This window comes from Myiozetetes cayanensis, unplaced genomic scaffold, assembly GCF_022539395.1.
Source record: "Myiozetetes cayanensis isolate MyiCay16 unplaced genomic scaffold, myiCay2020 scf22, whole genome shotgun sequence".
In the NCBI taxonomy this organism is placed as follows: Eukaryota; Metazoa; Chordata; class Aves; order Passeriformes; family Tyrannidae; genus Myiozetetes; species Myiozetetes cayanensis.
Window position 1 is genome coordinate 11,107,510 of NW_026087434.1, and position 15,531 is coordinate 11,123,040.

Sequence of the window (15,531 nt, forward strand, 5' to 3'; positions counted from 1 at the left end):
CCGTCCATCACCCGCCGTGCTGCTCCCCCACCCCTCTGGACAAACATCAACCACCTGGAGCCAGAACCCATGTGCTGTGGGCTCTTGCCACTGCTGGATTTGCATTTTATTAATACCCAATGTGATAAGTGTTTCATTATTTTCCAAATAAAAGACCTTTCCTCACTTCCATGAAAAGCAGCACAGGGATCCTGTGCAGGCCCGGGGCTGCTTGTCTGAGCCCAGCAGTAACCAAACCCTCTACTGGGCATCCAACCCACTCCTACAAACACCTACCCAGTAACAGGTCCTTACTCAGTCTTTCCCCAGTGCCTGAGGGCTATTCCTAAAAGCCCAGTAGAGCTTTTTTTAAGGACCCAGCTGTCAGTTGCTGTCTCTGCTTTAGACAAGAAGAATATTAAAGCTCAGCTCATTAAAAAAAATATATTTTGCTTCCAGTTTGTTTTCTAATTTCCCATCACCTTAAAATGAAGTCTTAAGTCTCTATTATGTGCTGGCATCACTTGTTGAGCAGGGCCTGGGGGCTGTGTCTGTCTTCAAGTTGTCTCCAAAAATAAACTCCATAATTCAAGCAGCACAGAGCAGTAACAGGCAGTTACAGCAGTGGGAAGGGAAGGAGAGCTGACCCACACAAAGCCTCGGAAAAGCCCTCTTAACCACAGACCTCTCCCCCTCTGCCTGCTTTGCCAGCTTTCCTGTTCCATGCACCCAACTGTAATCTGCTTGAGGAAACTCCCAGTCTGATCCAGCCATTCAAAACCCACTGGGACCAGCTTGGGTTGACAAGCAAAGCTCCTGTCTAGAGGGTAAAAGAGCCAGCGAGGATTGTTCTGGCACAAAACACAGGCATGAAGCTCCAGCATGATCCAGACCTGATGGGCAACTCTTTATTCCAATGCTGTAATGCAGAATCAGCCAGCCAAGGTCACTCTCTGGAGCAAACCAGGTGTTTGTTTCCTCCTTAGTGATCCAGCTACAACACAGCTTCCTGGAGGACGGTGAGTGCTTTATTCAGATTCTAAACAAAGGGTTTGTAAAACTGATCTTTTGGAAAAAAAAAAAATCAGTGGAGAAAACCAAAATAAAATGGGAGCACAGATGTACAGACGTATCGTCACTCCTAATTTAACCTAAAAAGTAACTGGGTCCCATTTTACTGTTAATTTTCCTCCTGTCACCTGGGTTCTGACACCTGGTTACATCCCCTATCACCGAGACCTGCCCATTTTCTTCTGGCAAATCCGCGGCCCCTCAGGGCCTCCCACACCTGATCTCTTGCAAAGGTCACACCTGCTGCTATTACATTATCAATAGCTTTTAGCATAAACCTCAAAATCAAAACAGCTCAGAGAGAAGAACTTCAGGCTAAAAGAAAAATGCCACATGGCCTGGTGAGCTCCTGCAAGGCGAGCTGTGTGAGCAGATCCTGTCTCCACGAGGACTGGCACTGCTGGCAGACGCTGGAGCTGCAGTCCAGGGAGGTTCACGATGACCAAACAAGCCCCAGAACCAAGGCCAGCCCCTTTCCTGCCGTGCCGGCAGCACCACGCGCTCCCGAGGCCTGCGGAGAGCAAGGAACCTCTCTCAGAGCAGAGCATTCCCAGCCGTGTCTCTCTCAGTTCACTGTTTTAAGTTTCTTGTCTGGTACTTCCTGGTGGTTCTTGGCCTGTCTCCGTTTCTGGCACGCTGCCCCCGTGTTCTCCCCCCCAGTCAGTCTGTCCAGCACCAGGGCCGTCTCCTTCAGGAGCCGCAGCTCCCGCTTCTCCTTGCGCTCCTCCATCTCCACGATGTCATCTGCAAACAGAGCCTTCAGCGGCGGGATCAGCTTCGGGATGGTTGGGAAGTCACCGAAACGTACCTGAAACACAAGCACGAGAGCGCCTGCATGAGAACTCCTCTTTATTTCCCTTCCTCCCCCTTGCCCGTGGCCTGTGCAGCTGGCAGGGCACTGCCCCTCCCTGTGTGCACACCCACACCCAGCAGCCCTGGCTCGGCAAGTTATTCACACTTTCTCCACAGAAATGCTGTGAACCAGTACAAGTTCTGATTGACGGGGAGCTGCCCTCACTGCCACAACTGCCTGCAGCCCAATGGTAGCAGCTTTTGCCTCCCAGATGCCTGCTGCAGAGAGCCATTGAAGCAGCACACAAACTGAAAAGGGAATGGGGATGGAAGCAAAATTAGGTTTTCGGCTGGGAGTAGCAAGCAGACTTGAGGTGCGTGAGGGAAGTACTCAGTCAGTGTGTTAAGAGTCAGATTCAAGAGCCATCAGCACCTGCCTCACCCTGTGCCACCCTTTCCCCACACTGACGATGTCTGCTGCCAGCAGTTAAAGGAGCTGTTTTAGAGGAGACTGCTCTTCAGGAGATGGAGTATCGATACAACTGGAAAATTTAAATCATGAGCAGTCATCCTAAAGTAACACTGCAACCTTTCCCACGGCCTGGCCCCAAGCTCCCAACTCACCCTCATGTGGTCGAAGGCAATTCCAACCTTGTCGCTGAAGTCCTCGCTGAAGAGCGGGATCTTGGCGTACCTCTGGCTGAAGTGGTTGAGCATGATGAATTCTGCATTCATCTTCATCCCCGTCTGGATTGCCTGGGAGGTCGTGCTGCAAAGGAAGCAGGAGCACATCCTGGTCACACACAGGTCACATCACACCAACTGACATCACCCCTGCTGGGCCCCGGGGTCCCCACAGGCACACCCTGCTCCTCTCCCTCGGGCAGCCAGCACTGGGGGCAAGTCTCTGACTTCCAAAGGGCAGAAAAGCAGCTGTAATTACTTGGAGGTCTGCCTTTAAGAGCTCCACAAGTCACTGGGGACAGGGACTTTTCCAAACACTTGTCCCAGAGGTGCCAGCACACCCAGCTCTCTTGCACTGTGATTTGCAGGTAATTCCATGCAGATGCTCTCAGGTCTCCTCGTTTTCTGGGGGCAGCACAAGGAATCCCTGGCTGCAGAACTCACTGGAATTGCAAGTTTAGTTACAAGGACAGGATGACCCTTCTATCCCCTGAGCTTAGGCCCAAGATGTAATCAAGTAGGGGGTACTCTATCTGTAGAGTTACTGCTGTCTACTTGACAGCTTTCCCCATCTATTCTGGGGGACGTTGAGAGGAGCTGCAGTGGTTCCAGAGCTGCTGCAATGAGCACACACCATTTTTAGTGTGGAAAAGCTCTGCACACACCAGAATCTTCTACAGGACTTGGGCCCTTCACCCCTAGCTCCAAGAACAACACCAGCTCAGCACATTTCCCTTCCTAACAGAGACAGACAGCAGAACACACCCCACCTGTGGGTCTTCTCTATAGCTTCTTTTTCCAGGCCATCTTCCAGTGTGGCTTCGTGGATCAGCAGGGTGGCATCTTTACCTGTGTAAACCATAATATATTCAATTTTCAGTTGAAGGCTGACTAGTCCAACTGCCTACATGAGCTCTCCTTTTCCCCCCTCAGCCCCTCACTGTGTGGCAGGCGCAGCACCAAGGGTTTGGGGGTGCCCATGTCAGATACTTCTCCAAGAGGTCCTTCAAGGAGAAGGTTTTATCACCTACCCATTTGCACTAAGGCCATGCAGGGCATTGTGTCCCCAGAGTAGACTACTTTCCAGCCAGACTTGTGGATCAATGAACACGCAAAAGCATTTTTACAGTGCTGGACTTCACAGGTCTGAAACTGAACACAGACACAAGTGTTAGAGCCCAGGTCCTCTCCTGCCCCTCGCAGCCACGGAGCCCCCAGCTCAGGAACTCACCTCAGCCAGGTCGTAGCTCTCTAACAGAGAGCTCACAAACCCCTTGGCTTTAGGTCTGATGTTCTCACAGCCTTTCACAAGAGACTGAGAAGGAATCATTCTGTGAGGGAGAGAAGCAGAGAGAACTAAGGACAGGCACAAAGTAAAACCCAATCTAATCTTTACGGCAGCTGATTTCTCCCGTTTCTCCTCTTCAGTTCTCCTCTCTCACTTTACAAACAAGTGTAAGGTGTGCTTTGGTACACCTGTTATTCCCCCTGTAACTCTTCCTGCCCTCTGCAAACTGCACATCCTCATTCTACAGGCAGCAGAAGGACTCAGAGTCACCTCCAGTGAAGGGGCTGGGGAATGGGTGACGGGTTTTGCCTTAAATAAGGACCCAGCAAGGACTTCTCTCCACACACCACACAGAACTCTCACCTGATGTCTCCGAGAATCTCCTCACAGTGGTTGTGGTACTCGTGTAGCCAAGGCATGATCTGCTCAGGTGCTACCAGAAACAGAGGGCTGAAAGCCTGACCAAGGGCTGCCTGGAAAAGCAAAGGTGGGGGAAAACATCAGTACTAGGTGTACACAAAATCAGAAAGAAGAAATACCTAGGGAAGTGCTGGTGCTTCTCCACTACTCAGAAATTCCTCTCCCCTCACCCCAAGCCAAGTTCAGGAGCCCCAGGGCTACTCACAAAAGCTCTCCTTCGCTCCATCAGGATGTTCACCAGCCCCTGCAAAGGAAACAAGCAGGACACAGGCTGCAGTCAGAAATGTCTGGGGAGGGAGAGGCAACAGTACTACCACAGCTCAGCAAGCCTGGAGTCAGAACAAACCTGCAGTCAGAAATCCTTGATTACTGCTTTTCAATAACTGCAGCTTGCTGAGCTGCTGTAACACTGACACTGCTTATGCCCCAAGCTGGTGGCCAGAAGCCCCCAAGGCCCTCAACACTTCCCAGAAGGGTGGAGAGCAATAAGTCCCTATCCAGCTCCTCAGACCCAGTGTGACGGCCAGGGAACAGAGCAGCACACAGCACGTCCTGCTCAGGCCCGGTCTAGAACAGACCAGCTGGTCCTTCTGTGACTCTACTGCAAACATAGAGGGGGCTGGGTTGGACACTGCCAAAAAATTACAACTCCAGATGATTCCAGGGATCCCAAACGGGGAGGGAGAGGGAATTACAAACACAGGCAGATTGAGCAGTGCCTGGGGAAGGAATGCAGAGAGGAATGCAGAGCAGGGCAGCCCACACTCATCAGCTGGAGCTCCAGCTGACCTCAAAGAGCAGAGCACACATGCACAGAGCCCCTTCCCCTTCCCACACTGAACCCACCGAGTGATGGTCCGTGTGCATGTGGGACACAAACACAGCCACGAGGTTACACAGCACTTGGTCAACCTGCTGTCCATAGTGACGGCACAGCTGCCCAAAGGTTCCTTCTCCACAGTCCAGGAGGAGGGATCGGGTAGCGCTGGGGAGACAAGTGACAGAGACCTTTGGCAGCCACTGGATGAGCTCTGAGCGGGGCCATGCTGGGAGGGGGATCTTTTGGGTTGGAAGGCAGAGATCTCAGTGCCCTACACCCCTCAGTGCTGCTCCAGCACTACAAGCCAAGGCTTTAGAGCCTGTTCTGTCTGCACACCTCACCCTGGTCTTGTGCTGATGCCGTGCACACCCTCGGGGCAGATGGTAAAATGGAGACATTAAAGGCTTGGCTTTACAGGTGGCTCTTGACTCTTCCCCACCTACTGAGAGACTGGGGCCTGAAAGTGCAGCTCCAGGATGGGGCACTCACCCTGTGTCACCAGCACTGTTTAGATCAGCCCTTGGGCAGCACCCCCGAGACACTGAGCCTGTAGAGCACTGGGATTTACCTGGTGTTCACCAGTGTGGAACTGACATTTCGGATCTTCATTGGAATTGCAGATCCTGTTCCCAGGAACACGATTTCAGGATAAGTACTCACATTTCCTAGAGAAAACGGACAACAAGAATCTGTAAGTGTTCTCCACATACTGCCCAGTCAGACACCATTCAGTTCACCAGCCCAGTAACTCCAGAGCCAACCATGCCCAGCACAGTCAGTTTTGCCTCCCTCAGCAGCAGGTTTACAAGGGAAGGCAAAACAAGCACCACCCCTTCACATCTTTGTCTGAGCTCCAAAGCATTGGGGCACCAAGAGCTCCTGCTTCCCATTGCACTGATCCAAGCCAGGTTCCTGATCCATACCTGGTACAGCAGACAGGCTCTCTTTGCACTCCTTCACACGGGTCTGGAAGTCAGGGAGGTCCAAGGCTTCACTAACAAAGGTGTTGTGATCACAGACAGTCACAGCATCTCTGCAAGAAGAGGCCACATATCAGGATGGGGCAGGGCAGGCACTGAAAAAGCCCTTCCTGTGCCACAACAGCCTTACAACAAGGGGGTAAATGCTCTTTCCAAGCTCCAAGGAGAAGACATGTGCACAAGTGTGGTGTGCCAAAAAGGCCTAGTTGGGCTGAGAAACCACAGAAACAATCGTTCCACCAAACTGGAGAAGCTCATGGAATGGAACCATGTCCTGATGCAGAGCTGCCAAGCACTAGAGGGCACTGCAAGGCAGCATGGAGGGTCCTGGAGAAGGAGCAGACGCTCAAAAGGGCTCCAGGCTCCACTGAAAAGCGTAAGGGACCTGTGCCCTGGGCCTGCATCAGAGCACCTGCAGTACCACAGGCCTTCACACACCTTGAGCAGAGACACTTAAACTCTTCTTGGCACCTGGCCCCTCCTGTTCTGCCCAACAGAGCCAGAAATCTGAGCCTGGCAGCTGGAATCTTCTTACACACATGGTCCCCAGCCCTTAAGGTTCTCACTGAGGAGCTTCACCCACTTGCCCACAAGGCCAGCACAAGCAAAGCTGACAACTGGTTAACCACCTTGTTTCAGCTCTGACATCAGGCTCTCTGGGTCTTCAGACATGAAGTCTTTCACTGGGCTCCCCAAAAACTCTCTCCCTGCCTCCACCTGCTCTGCCACAGCCACGGTCGGGTTCACAGCAATGAGTCAAAGCAAAGGACAGAGGACCATGAGGCTACAAGAATGAGGTACAGAAACAACACTCCAAACCACTCGTCAGGTGTTGTTTTCATTAGTTCACTCATCCACGTCCTACACCTTGTCCAAGACTTTCAGGGATGCAGCCCTCAGACAACAATTGGCAACCTGGCAGAAAGGATCTGCAAAGGATGCTGACACAGTGTCCTCCCTCACTGAAAAGCTGCTCCAAGCCAAAACCCCAAGCCTTGGAAGCCAGAGATTCTCACTGACCTCTGCCACTCCTGCTGTGGCCTAAAGTGGTACTTGAGGAGGCACTCCCCTCGCACGATGGGCACCCAGCACTCGGCCTCCGCTTCCTGCAGGGAGGAGAGGACATGGAAGGGCACAGGGAACACGGGCTTGGCACAGGGCACGTGGGCAGGGCCTGGCCTACCTTGCTCTGGTAGGTGGTGAGCAGGGGGAAGATCTCGGGGTGGATGAGGTTCAGCTGAGTTTGAATCTTGTAGCTGCGCGGGTTGTGCACGGCCGAGCAGTTCTCATTGAGCACCAGGTGCTGCGTCCCGGGGCCAAATCTGTCACAGGACAACAACACACACAACACTTTCAGCCCCCACAGGAGCTGTGCACACCTGAGCTAAAGATCTCAGCTGAGCCAGCAGAGCCCTGCTGCCAGCCAACAGCTCCTTGTACTTTGGGAGAAACAAGAACAGGCTGCTGCCAGCAGAGTCACAAACCCAGGAACTAGAGGACCACGCACCTCTCCATCCACTGCTGGTAGCGGCTGTCTCGGAGCACTGACTCTGGAGTCATGTGAATAACCAAGGCCACCTGGTTCTCAGGAAGTCCCTCCTGGTACCTGGGCACATTCAAACACAGAAAAAATACCTGTGCTTCAGTGCATCCCTTGGCATACCCACCCCTGTCCCATCCTGGTGCTCCCAGAGATGCCCCTCAGGCAGACAGAGCACAGACCTTCAGAGCACGGCCCAGGAGTTCCAGGCTCCACAGCACCAAAGCACCAGGCTCAGACCCATCACCTGCTGACACCTCCACTGTCCCCCACAGGCCAATTCCTCTCCTCCATCAGCAACAACATCTGCAGGGCTTCCACGAGCCCAGTGTGCCTCAGCACCAGCCCTACAGACTTGTTATGTGCAGTCCAGGCTTCCAGCACCCAGGAAAGCAGCAACCTCCACTGCTCCCCAGCCACACACCAGTGCACATTCCTGCTCTGGGGCCCCTGAGGGAAGACAGGCCTGTGACAGTCACAGATTCCCACAGGTCCTGCCTTTCCTAAATGCAACACCAGTCCTTTTTTGCATCTTGAGCTCCTTAACAGTGCCAAAGAGCTCAGCCATCAGCCACAAAAACCAGCACATCCAAACTAGGACAGGAGCTCCTGTTTGGCAGAGCTCAGCACAGGGCTCCTTCCCCAAACCCTCCAGGTGACCCCCTACCTGCGGAAGGTCTCGTTCTCACACACGGCATCCACAAAGCCCTCGTGAGGACACTCCAGCACCAGGAACACGGGGCCAGGATCCGTGGGGGTGCACAGCTCCTCAGGGAACAGCTGCAGGAGACACACGATGGTCACACCACAAACTGTGTGCACACAGCCCTTTCTGCACTGCTCTGTCACCAGCTGTTTGTTCCACCAGGCAGCCCCCAGCAACCCCTCTAAATGCTCAGCAAACCCAGCCAGGACAAGTCTTGTTCCCCTTCTGTTCCCATTACACACTGTGGAACAACAAATCCCCACCCGGGTCCCAGGGCAAACCACAATCAAACTTAAGGAAAGGAATTGTAGCAGCTTTTAGGTTCCCACGGCAAATTCAGAGGTAGAAAAAGCATGTTTAAGTAAGAAAAAAGGCTCTGTGAAATTCTTGTGACACAAAGATATGTCAGTCCTGTCTCCCAGATCAGGATCTTCACTTCAAGATCACCTGGGCCATGGCCAGAACTGGCTCTGCCCCTCACTCCAGTGTTTGAGAGATTTGACCCTGCACCCAGGAACTACTAAACCACTTTTGATATAAGAACTGCAAACACAGTAAAGAGGAGTTATGACTACACAGACATTCAATCCCCAGATTTAAAAAATGCAGAATTTAACTCCACTAACTTGCTCCTAGATCTGCATCAGCTTTGGGAAGGGGAGAGGAAGAAGCTCTGCCAAAAAGCAAACATCCAGTCATACCACACAGGTATTTGTTTTGGAGTGTGCTTCCTTGATCATAACCTCAACAGCCCCAGACATGCACATTCAGCAACAATATCTGAAGCTGGAACAACCCCAGTACCTACTGGTAGGCAAACCATTCTGCACAAAAGCTTGTCACTGGGAGCCCAGTGAAGGAGGGAGGGTGGCAAAGCCACAGCAGAAGCACAGACACATCTTACCTCTCTGCCTTCAAAAGTGACGCTCTCCCCATTTTTGAGAGCTGTAATTATGGGAAGGATGGCTGGAGTTCCCCTGAAAACAAAACCATACAAAGATTTAGCTGGACAACACCCAAGTGCCTGCTGTTGCCCTGTGCCCCAGCCTGGGATCTCCTACTCACACTGGCAGCCCCATCTCCTGGGCTTTAGCTGCCAGGAATTTCCCCTTCTTTGGGTGAATCTGAAAAGACCAAAACACAATTATCAGACAAATAAACAGGGACAGGAAACACAACCTACATACTCCCCCTTTAAGTGTTTCCCCACAAGCCAAGGAAATACTTGCTTTTCCTTTTCAGTTCCACAGCCACTGCTCTAATTTACCCCTAAAACCTTTGACTACACTGTTTGCTTTCCAAGATCAGCCTGCTGCTTCTTGCTCCCTCCTTTAGCCAGGCAAGCAGGACAGCCTGTCCTGCTGGGAGGGTCGAGTAAGAATGCAACCTCTTAACAGCTGCTCCATAAAGAACACACGTAAAAAACCATCTCCAGTTTTACACATTCCTACTCCTGCTACAGCAACTCCAACATTGGAAAAGCAGAAACACATTAGAGCTGCAAAGTACTACTTGAAAATGCTGCCTCCAGTTACATCTGTCCAGCAAGAGGAAATGTCCTCATGGCATCAGGGACCATCTCCTTGCAGAGAGGGAGGTCAAACACTGGAACAGGCTTCCTCAGGAGGTGCTCAATACCCCAGCCTGACAGGGTTTAAGAGATGCCCTTAAGAATACACTTTAAATGTTGGACAGCCCAAAGTGATCAGGCACTTGGACTGGATGGTTCAACCCTGGAAGTGTCCAAGGCCAAGCTGGACAAGGCTTGGAGTAACTTGGTCTAGTGGAGGGTGTCCCTGCCCATGGTTAGAACTGGATTATCTTCCAGGTCCCTTCCAACCCAAACCATTCTGTGATTTCAGATGATCATTGCAGGGCCCTTCCCACAGAAATGCTGTTCTATTCTCCAGTGTTCTGTGTTGGTTTAGAGACTTCTGTGCCCAAGCTTACTTTACAAAGGAAAGCCATCACCAGCTCAGGATTCCTACTTGCACACTCCTGCTCGTCACCTGTAAAAGAAAGCAAAACTACTCAAAATCATCACTCCCTGTTACTTTCCTTAAAACCAAAATGTGGCAATATTTGCTAAAGCATGAACAGGAACAACACAAGAACATCATCTGCCCAACTTGGAGTCCAACAGCAAAATGTACAAGCACCCAAGACCAGAGAGCTCATGGCTTCAGCTACAAAAAACCAAAGCCAAGACTGAAAAACAATCAGCCCAACATGCAGCTATAATTAAATTACAAAGGCTGGAGCACACACCCCAGCCAGAAGCAAACTACTACAGGGACTAATCACACCCCAGCAGGAATCATGTCCAGTTTCTAGGCCTTATGAGTTCTGTGTCAGGTTCCACAGTACAGAACACATTCTGCTGAGCTTCTCTACAGACCTCACTCCCAGAGAGCAAATGGCTCGGAGGACAAATGCATGTCCTTAATTTGGCTTAATCTCATTAAAGTTAAAAAGGCCATTCCATGTTTTTCACCTGTTTTCTTTGGGCTTTTATTTCCTTTGCTCTCCTCCAAGCTTTGCTGTGCAGCTCTCGGTGATCCAGGCCCTGTGTCCCCTTTAGGGCTGTTTGCACCCTGGGTTGATGCTCCAGGACTCTGGGGTGATTTACTTTCAGTAGCCAGTGGTTTTCCTGTCCCAAATCCAATAAAAGCAGACAAAGATCACTCAATCAAAAGGGACAGATAAGAAAAGCAGGAGTAGCATTCTACCTTCCATGACAGGCATGTTTAAATTGCACCAGAACTCCTACCCCTAGTCTGACTTGCATACTCCAGTCACTTATTTTGGGAGCCACCCCTCATCAAAGTCCTCCTCCCCAAACTGTTAAACTCTGTCAAGTGTGTGTTGCACCCTCAGTATCACAGTTTCCAGCAGTAAGAACTCAGCTGGCTGAGAAAGCCAAACCCAGGGATTTGGCTTTCACATCATTCCATCCACCCACACCTACAGGAACAAGCCAAGGCTCTGACTCAGCAGGTCTTGTTCCTTTGAACAAGGTCTTTCTCCTTAGAAGAACACACAAATTAATGAACTTCTGCTTACTCAGGCTGGCAAACAAAAGCTGTTCTTTGAACCACCTTAACTGTGCTTACCCTGTGTCAGTGCAGCATCAGGTGCTCACCTGTCAGAGGTATCTGGTGGACTGTCATTGTCTCGTCCTTGTACTCGGGCTCTGTGTGTAACTGCACAGCTAAGGAGAGACCAAACCCAGCATTAACACCTTCATAAGCAGAGACTCACCCTCTACAACAATGCAAATCAGAAAAGTGTCTTTTTCTTTCCTAAACACAACCTGCTGAACCTTTCCCTTGTCTTTCTCTGCCCAACTCCAAACCCCAATGAATACTTGAAGTTGTAAAAGCCCACCACCCTCAGGGAGCTGTCCACGATGCCACTGAGCAAGCTCACTGGCAGGTTCTGGAAGCAAATTCCCTTCACAGAGTTTTAAAACCAAACTGTCTGGATCAGCCAGTCTGGCAGCCCCCCAGCAAGGACAGAGCTGGAAACACTGTTGTGAGGGTTTGAACAGTGTAGCAGAGCGAAACAGATGTTTACAACTCTCTCTGAGTGGATCCAAACCAGAGGCATTTACTCTGAAGTTGTTACTGTTCAATGTAACCCTGGTTACAGGTGAAATAAGACATTACAAGTTCACCTGCTCACACCCCAGACCTACATACCTAAATCCATCCTTTTGAGGGGCCCGGGAAAGAGGCGAATGGCCTTCAAATAGTTTTGCTGGAAAAGAGACAGTGTTATCAGGAGGTGGCACAAGCAGTGCCAGCACAAGCACCACTTCCAGCACCTACAGGTACTTTCAGAGAAGGGAAAGGCTGAGTGCCCAGTCAGACAAATCTGGGCAGCACCCAGGCAGCTCTGGGCAGGGGTCCCACCTCCAGCAGGCACAGCGTGTTTGGAAAGAGAAAGGACAACAAAGAACCACTGTCCCCACCCCTTCCATCCACAGAATCAGTCAGCAGAAACTGCAAGGAAATAAAACAGCCCAGATGTTGCATTAGGCTGGCAAGGACCTCCTAAGGCAGGAGATCAGACTGAGTTTCTACTGACATAAAACCCGGAGGGAGCAGACAAGGGAACAGAACCCCCTTCTCCCAAAAGATGATTTCTCAGGATAAAAGGTGACAGGACGGTTTTAAGGAGCAGAAGTCTCACGCTGTCCTGTGATTTGGATTTGGAAGGCAGCCCTCCTGGCTGACACTGACTCACACCTGCATTTTACACCTGCACAAAGATTCACTTTGCCACCAGCTCTCCCAATTCCAGTGTGAACTCTAACATTTGCTCTCCCTTCTGTATCTTCCCCTACTTACCAGCTTTGGTGGCCCCAGGAACATACATCTCTGAAGCCCTATAGCCTTTAAGGTGAGAATCATACCTAAAAACAAGCAGGGAAACAGCTTTATCACAGCCTCAGTTACTGCTGGGAGACCCCAGAAGAAAGATCCCTCTCAGCGTGCAGGAGTGCTGGGCCTCAGCCTGAACTGAGCTCAGATCCAAATTCAATTTTGCTTCAGCTTTGTGGCAGTTTCAATAAGTCACTTATCTCTGCAGAGGAAGAAAATATCTACACATCTGGGTAGCCATCATTTGGAGCAAGGCACCTGAACACACTGTAACATCCTCTTTTCTTGGAGATTTCCAGAATTTTAATGGACAAGATCCTAAGCCATCTGTTCTAACCTCTTCCTGCTTTGAGGACAGTGGTGGCAGCAAATCTTCGTCATCCCTTTGGACTTAAACCAGCCTACCTAATCAGCAGCTCCCTGCTGGCAACACAACAGTGGTAACACCTTCTGCTCTGGGTGATTTTGGGGAAGATAAAGCCAGGCACGATGGGCCAGCAGGGCCTGTCCCACCACGTGTCTGCACTGGCAGAGCCCCACGTGCAGCCCAGGCCCCGTGACAACACCGTCCCCGGTCCTGCCAGGACCTAAAACACCCCCAGCATCTCCAAGTGACCACCCCCGGCCCGCAGAGCCCCCCCCCCGCTCACCTGGCAGCCCCCCGACATTGGCCCAGGCCACCCTGCTGAGGAAGATGCTGTCCAGGTGGGAGATCTTCAGCCTGCGGGGGACACGGGGAGCGCGGGAGTCAGCGGGGCCGGTCCAGCCCCGGGGCGGCCCCCCCGGTGTTCCCACTTACTTGTGCTCCTGCATGGCCCGCTGGGTGCCCTCGCCGCAGTTGAACAGGTACCTGGGGGGAAAAGGGGCGTCAGGGCAGGCCAGGGAGGGGTGACCGACCGCCATCCCATCCCCGGTCCCGACCCCAGCCCCATTCCCTGCCCCACCTCCATCCCCCTTCCCAGCCCCATTCCCAGTCCCAGCCAGTCTCCGTCCCAGCCCTCCCGTCCCCGCGGCGCGGCACTGACCGGTTGAACTCGGAGAACACGTACACGGCCGCCCCCGCGTCCCTCGTCCCGGCCGCCACCACCTGCACGTACACGGTGTTGGGCCCGGCCAGGCCCCCGCCCGCGCTGCGCCGCCGCTCGCGGGCCCACACGTGCCGCGGAACGTCCTTGGGCCGCCGCGCGGGCCGCGCCGCCGAAGGGCCCTCGGACATGGCCCAGCCGCGGCGCCCGGCCCTGACGCTCCCGATCCCGGCCCTGACGGCCCCGATCCCGATCCCGATCCCGGCCCCGCTCCCCGCCCGCCCCCACGCGAGCCCGCGGCCCGGCGGCAGCGCCCGCACCAGCGCCCACATCCGCGCGCGCCGCCCCGGCCAATCGCCCGCGCCGGCGTCAGCGCCGCCCGCCATGAGGGACGGGGCAGCCAATGGGAGGCGAGGAATGCGCCGGTTGGCCCGCCCCCTAGGGGCACGTGAGGCGGGCAGACCAATGGACATGGAAAATCAGCCCGGCCGCCCCGCCCCCCGGGTCGCCAGGGTCCTGCCCGGCCAGGTCACGTGGCCGCGCCGAGGGAGGCTGGGGGCGTGGGGGCGGTCCCGATCCCGCCATTCCCGATCGTCTGCCACTCCCGATCCTCTGTCGAAACATTCCCAGCGCCAGCCACTGTCCCTGCCGGGCCCGGGCCCGTCCGCAGCGGCGGCTGCAGTGCCCGCCGGCCCCGCACTGCACAGCCGGGCGCGGTTCCACACAGCCGCTGGTTCCGGCAGGAACGCAGGCACAGCCCGAGGCGGCTCCGCGAGGAGACCCCATCAACGAGCCGCTCGCTGTCCTCCCCTCGCTCTCCCCCGCGTGTCCCGGTGTCCCCCCCAGGGTGGGCAGCTCACGGTCCCCCCGAGCTCCCCCTGCCCCGATCCCCGCCCCGCCGAGTGCCGGTGCAGCCCCCGCCAGGCGCAGCCGGGCCCGTCCCTGCACGGAGCAGGGGGAGAAGGACGAAGGTCGAGTGCAGGTTTCCTCCAGAACCTCTCGAGGGAACCTGCCCAGGGCTTGACCTCCCTCTCGGTGAGGAAGCGCTGAGCAGAAGTGCAAGTAGGAATCCTGAGCTGGTGATGGCTTTCCTTTGTAAAGTAAGCTTGGGCACAGAGGTCTCTGAACCAACACAGAACACACTGGAGAATAGAACAGCATTTCTGGGGGAAGGGCCCTGCAATGATCATCTGAAATCACAGAATGGTTTGGGTTGGAAGGGACCTGGAAGATAATCCAGTTCTAACCATGGGCAGGGACACCCTCCACTAGACCAAGTTACTCCAAGCCTTGTCCAGCTTGGCCTTGGACACTTCCAGGGTTGAACCATCCAGTCCAAGTGCCTGATCACTTTGGGCTGTCCAACATTTAAAGTGTATTCTTAAGGGCATCTCTTAAACCCTGTCAGGCTGGGGTATTGAGCACCTCCTGAGGAAGCCTGTTCCAGTGTTTGACCTCCCTCTCTGCAAGGAGATGGTCCCTGATGCCATGAGGACATTTCCTCTTGCTGGACAGATGTAACTGGAGGCAGCATTTTCAAGTAGTACTTTGCAGCTCTAATGTGTTTCTGCTTTTCCAATGTTGGAGTTGCTGTAGCAGGAGTAGGAATGTGTAAAACTGGAGATGGTTTTTTACGTGTGTTCTTTATGGAGCAGCTGTTAAGAGGTTGCATTCTTACTCGACCCTCCCAGCAGGACAGGCTGTCCTGCTTGCCTGGCTAAAGGAGGGAGCAAGAAGCAGCAGGCTGATCTTGGAAAGCAAACAGTGTAGTCAAAGGTTTTAGGGGTAAATTAGAGCAGTGGCTGTGGAACTGAAAAGGAAAAGCAAGTATTTCCTTGGCT

At 53.3% G+C, this 15,531-nt stretch overlaps 1 protein-coding gene across 4 annotated transcripts; it reads right to left on the reverse strand.

Annotated features, from left to right (window-relative positions):
* Positions 1–860: 860 nt before the first annotated feature.
* ELAC2 (elaC ribonuclease Z 2) lies at positions 861–13,925 on the reverse strand. 4 transcript variants are annotated; one of them, XM_050319536.1, is made up of 24 exons: positions 13,691–13,923; positions 13,465–13,515; positions 13,316–13,386; positions 12,633–12,697; positions 11,982–12,039; positions 11,423–11,491; positions 10,775–10,930; positions 10,231–10,289; positions 9,346–9,404; positions 9,185–9,257; positions 8,242–8,354; positions 7,542–7,640; positions 7,218–7,356; positions 7,055–7,140; positions 5,978–6,087; positions 5,623–5,719; positions 5,081–5,219; positions 4,440–4,478; positions 4,178–4,287; positions 3,758–3,857; positions 3,558–3,678; positions 3,297–3,375; positions 2,467–2,611; positions 861–1,858 (listed from the first exon to the last, which is right to left on the reverse strand). In XM_050319536.1, the coding sequence occupies exons 1-24, from the start codon at positions 13,879–13,881 to the stop codon at positions 1,616–1,618; spliced, it is 2,472 nt and encodes an 823-aa protein (XP_050175493.1). In that variant the 5' UTR covers positions 13,882–13,923; the 3' UTR covers positions 861–1,615. The 4 variants fall into 4 exon arrangements, with proteins under 4 accessions (XP_050175493.1, XP_050175494.1, XP_050175496.1 ...); XM_050319537.1 differs by lacking the exon at positions 12,633–12,697 and having other exon boundaries at positions 10,775–10,941; positions 13,691–13,925; XM_050319539.1 differs by lacking the exon at positions 12,633–12,697 and having other exon boundaries at positions 13,691–13,786.
* Between the last annotated feature and the right edge of the window lie 1,606 nt (positions 13,926–15,531).

Bases quoted from the DNA above. Each gene is read 5' to 3' on its own strand.
- ELAC2 (XM_050319536.1), bottom strand. From the start codon at position 13,881: ATGTCCGAGGGCCCTTCGGCGGCGCGGCCCGCGCGGCGGCCCAAGGAC. The intron at 8,355-9,184 runs GTAAGATGTGTC...TGTCTCCTGCAG, and splicing joins TCACTTTTGAAGGCAGAGAG to CTGTTCCCTGAGGAGCTGTG. The intron at 1,859-2,466 runs GTGAGTTGGGAG...CTTGTGTTTCAG, and splicing joins TTGCCTTCGACCACATGAGG to GTACGTTTCGGTGACTTCCC.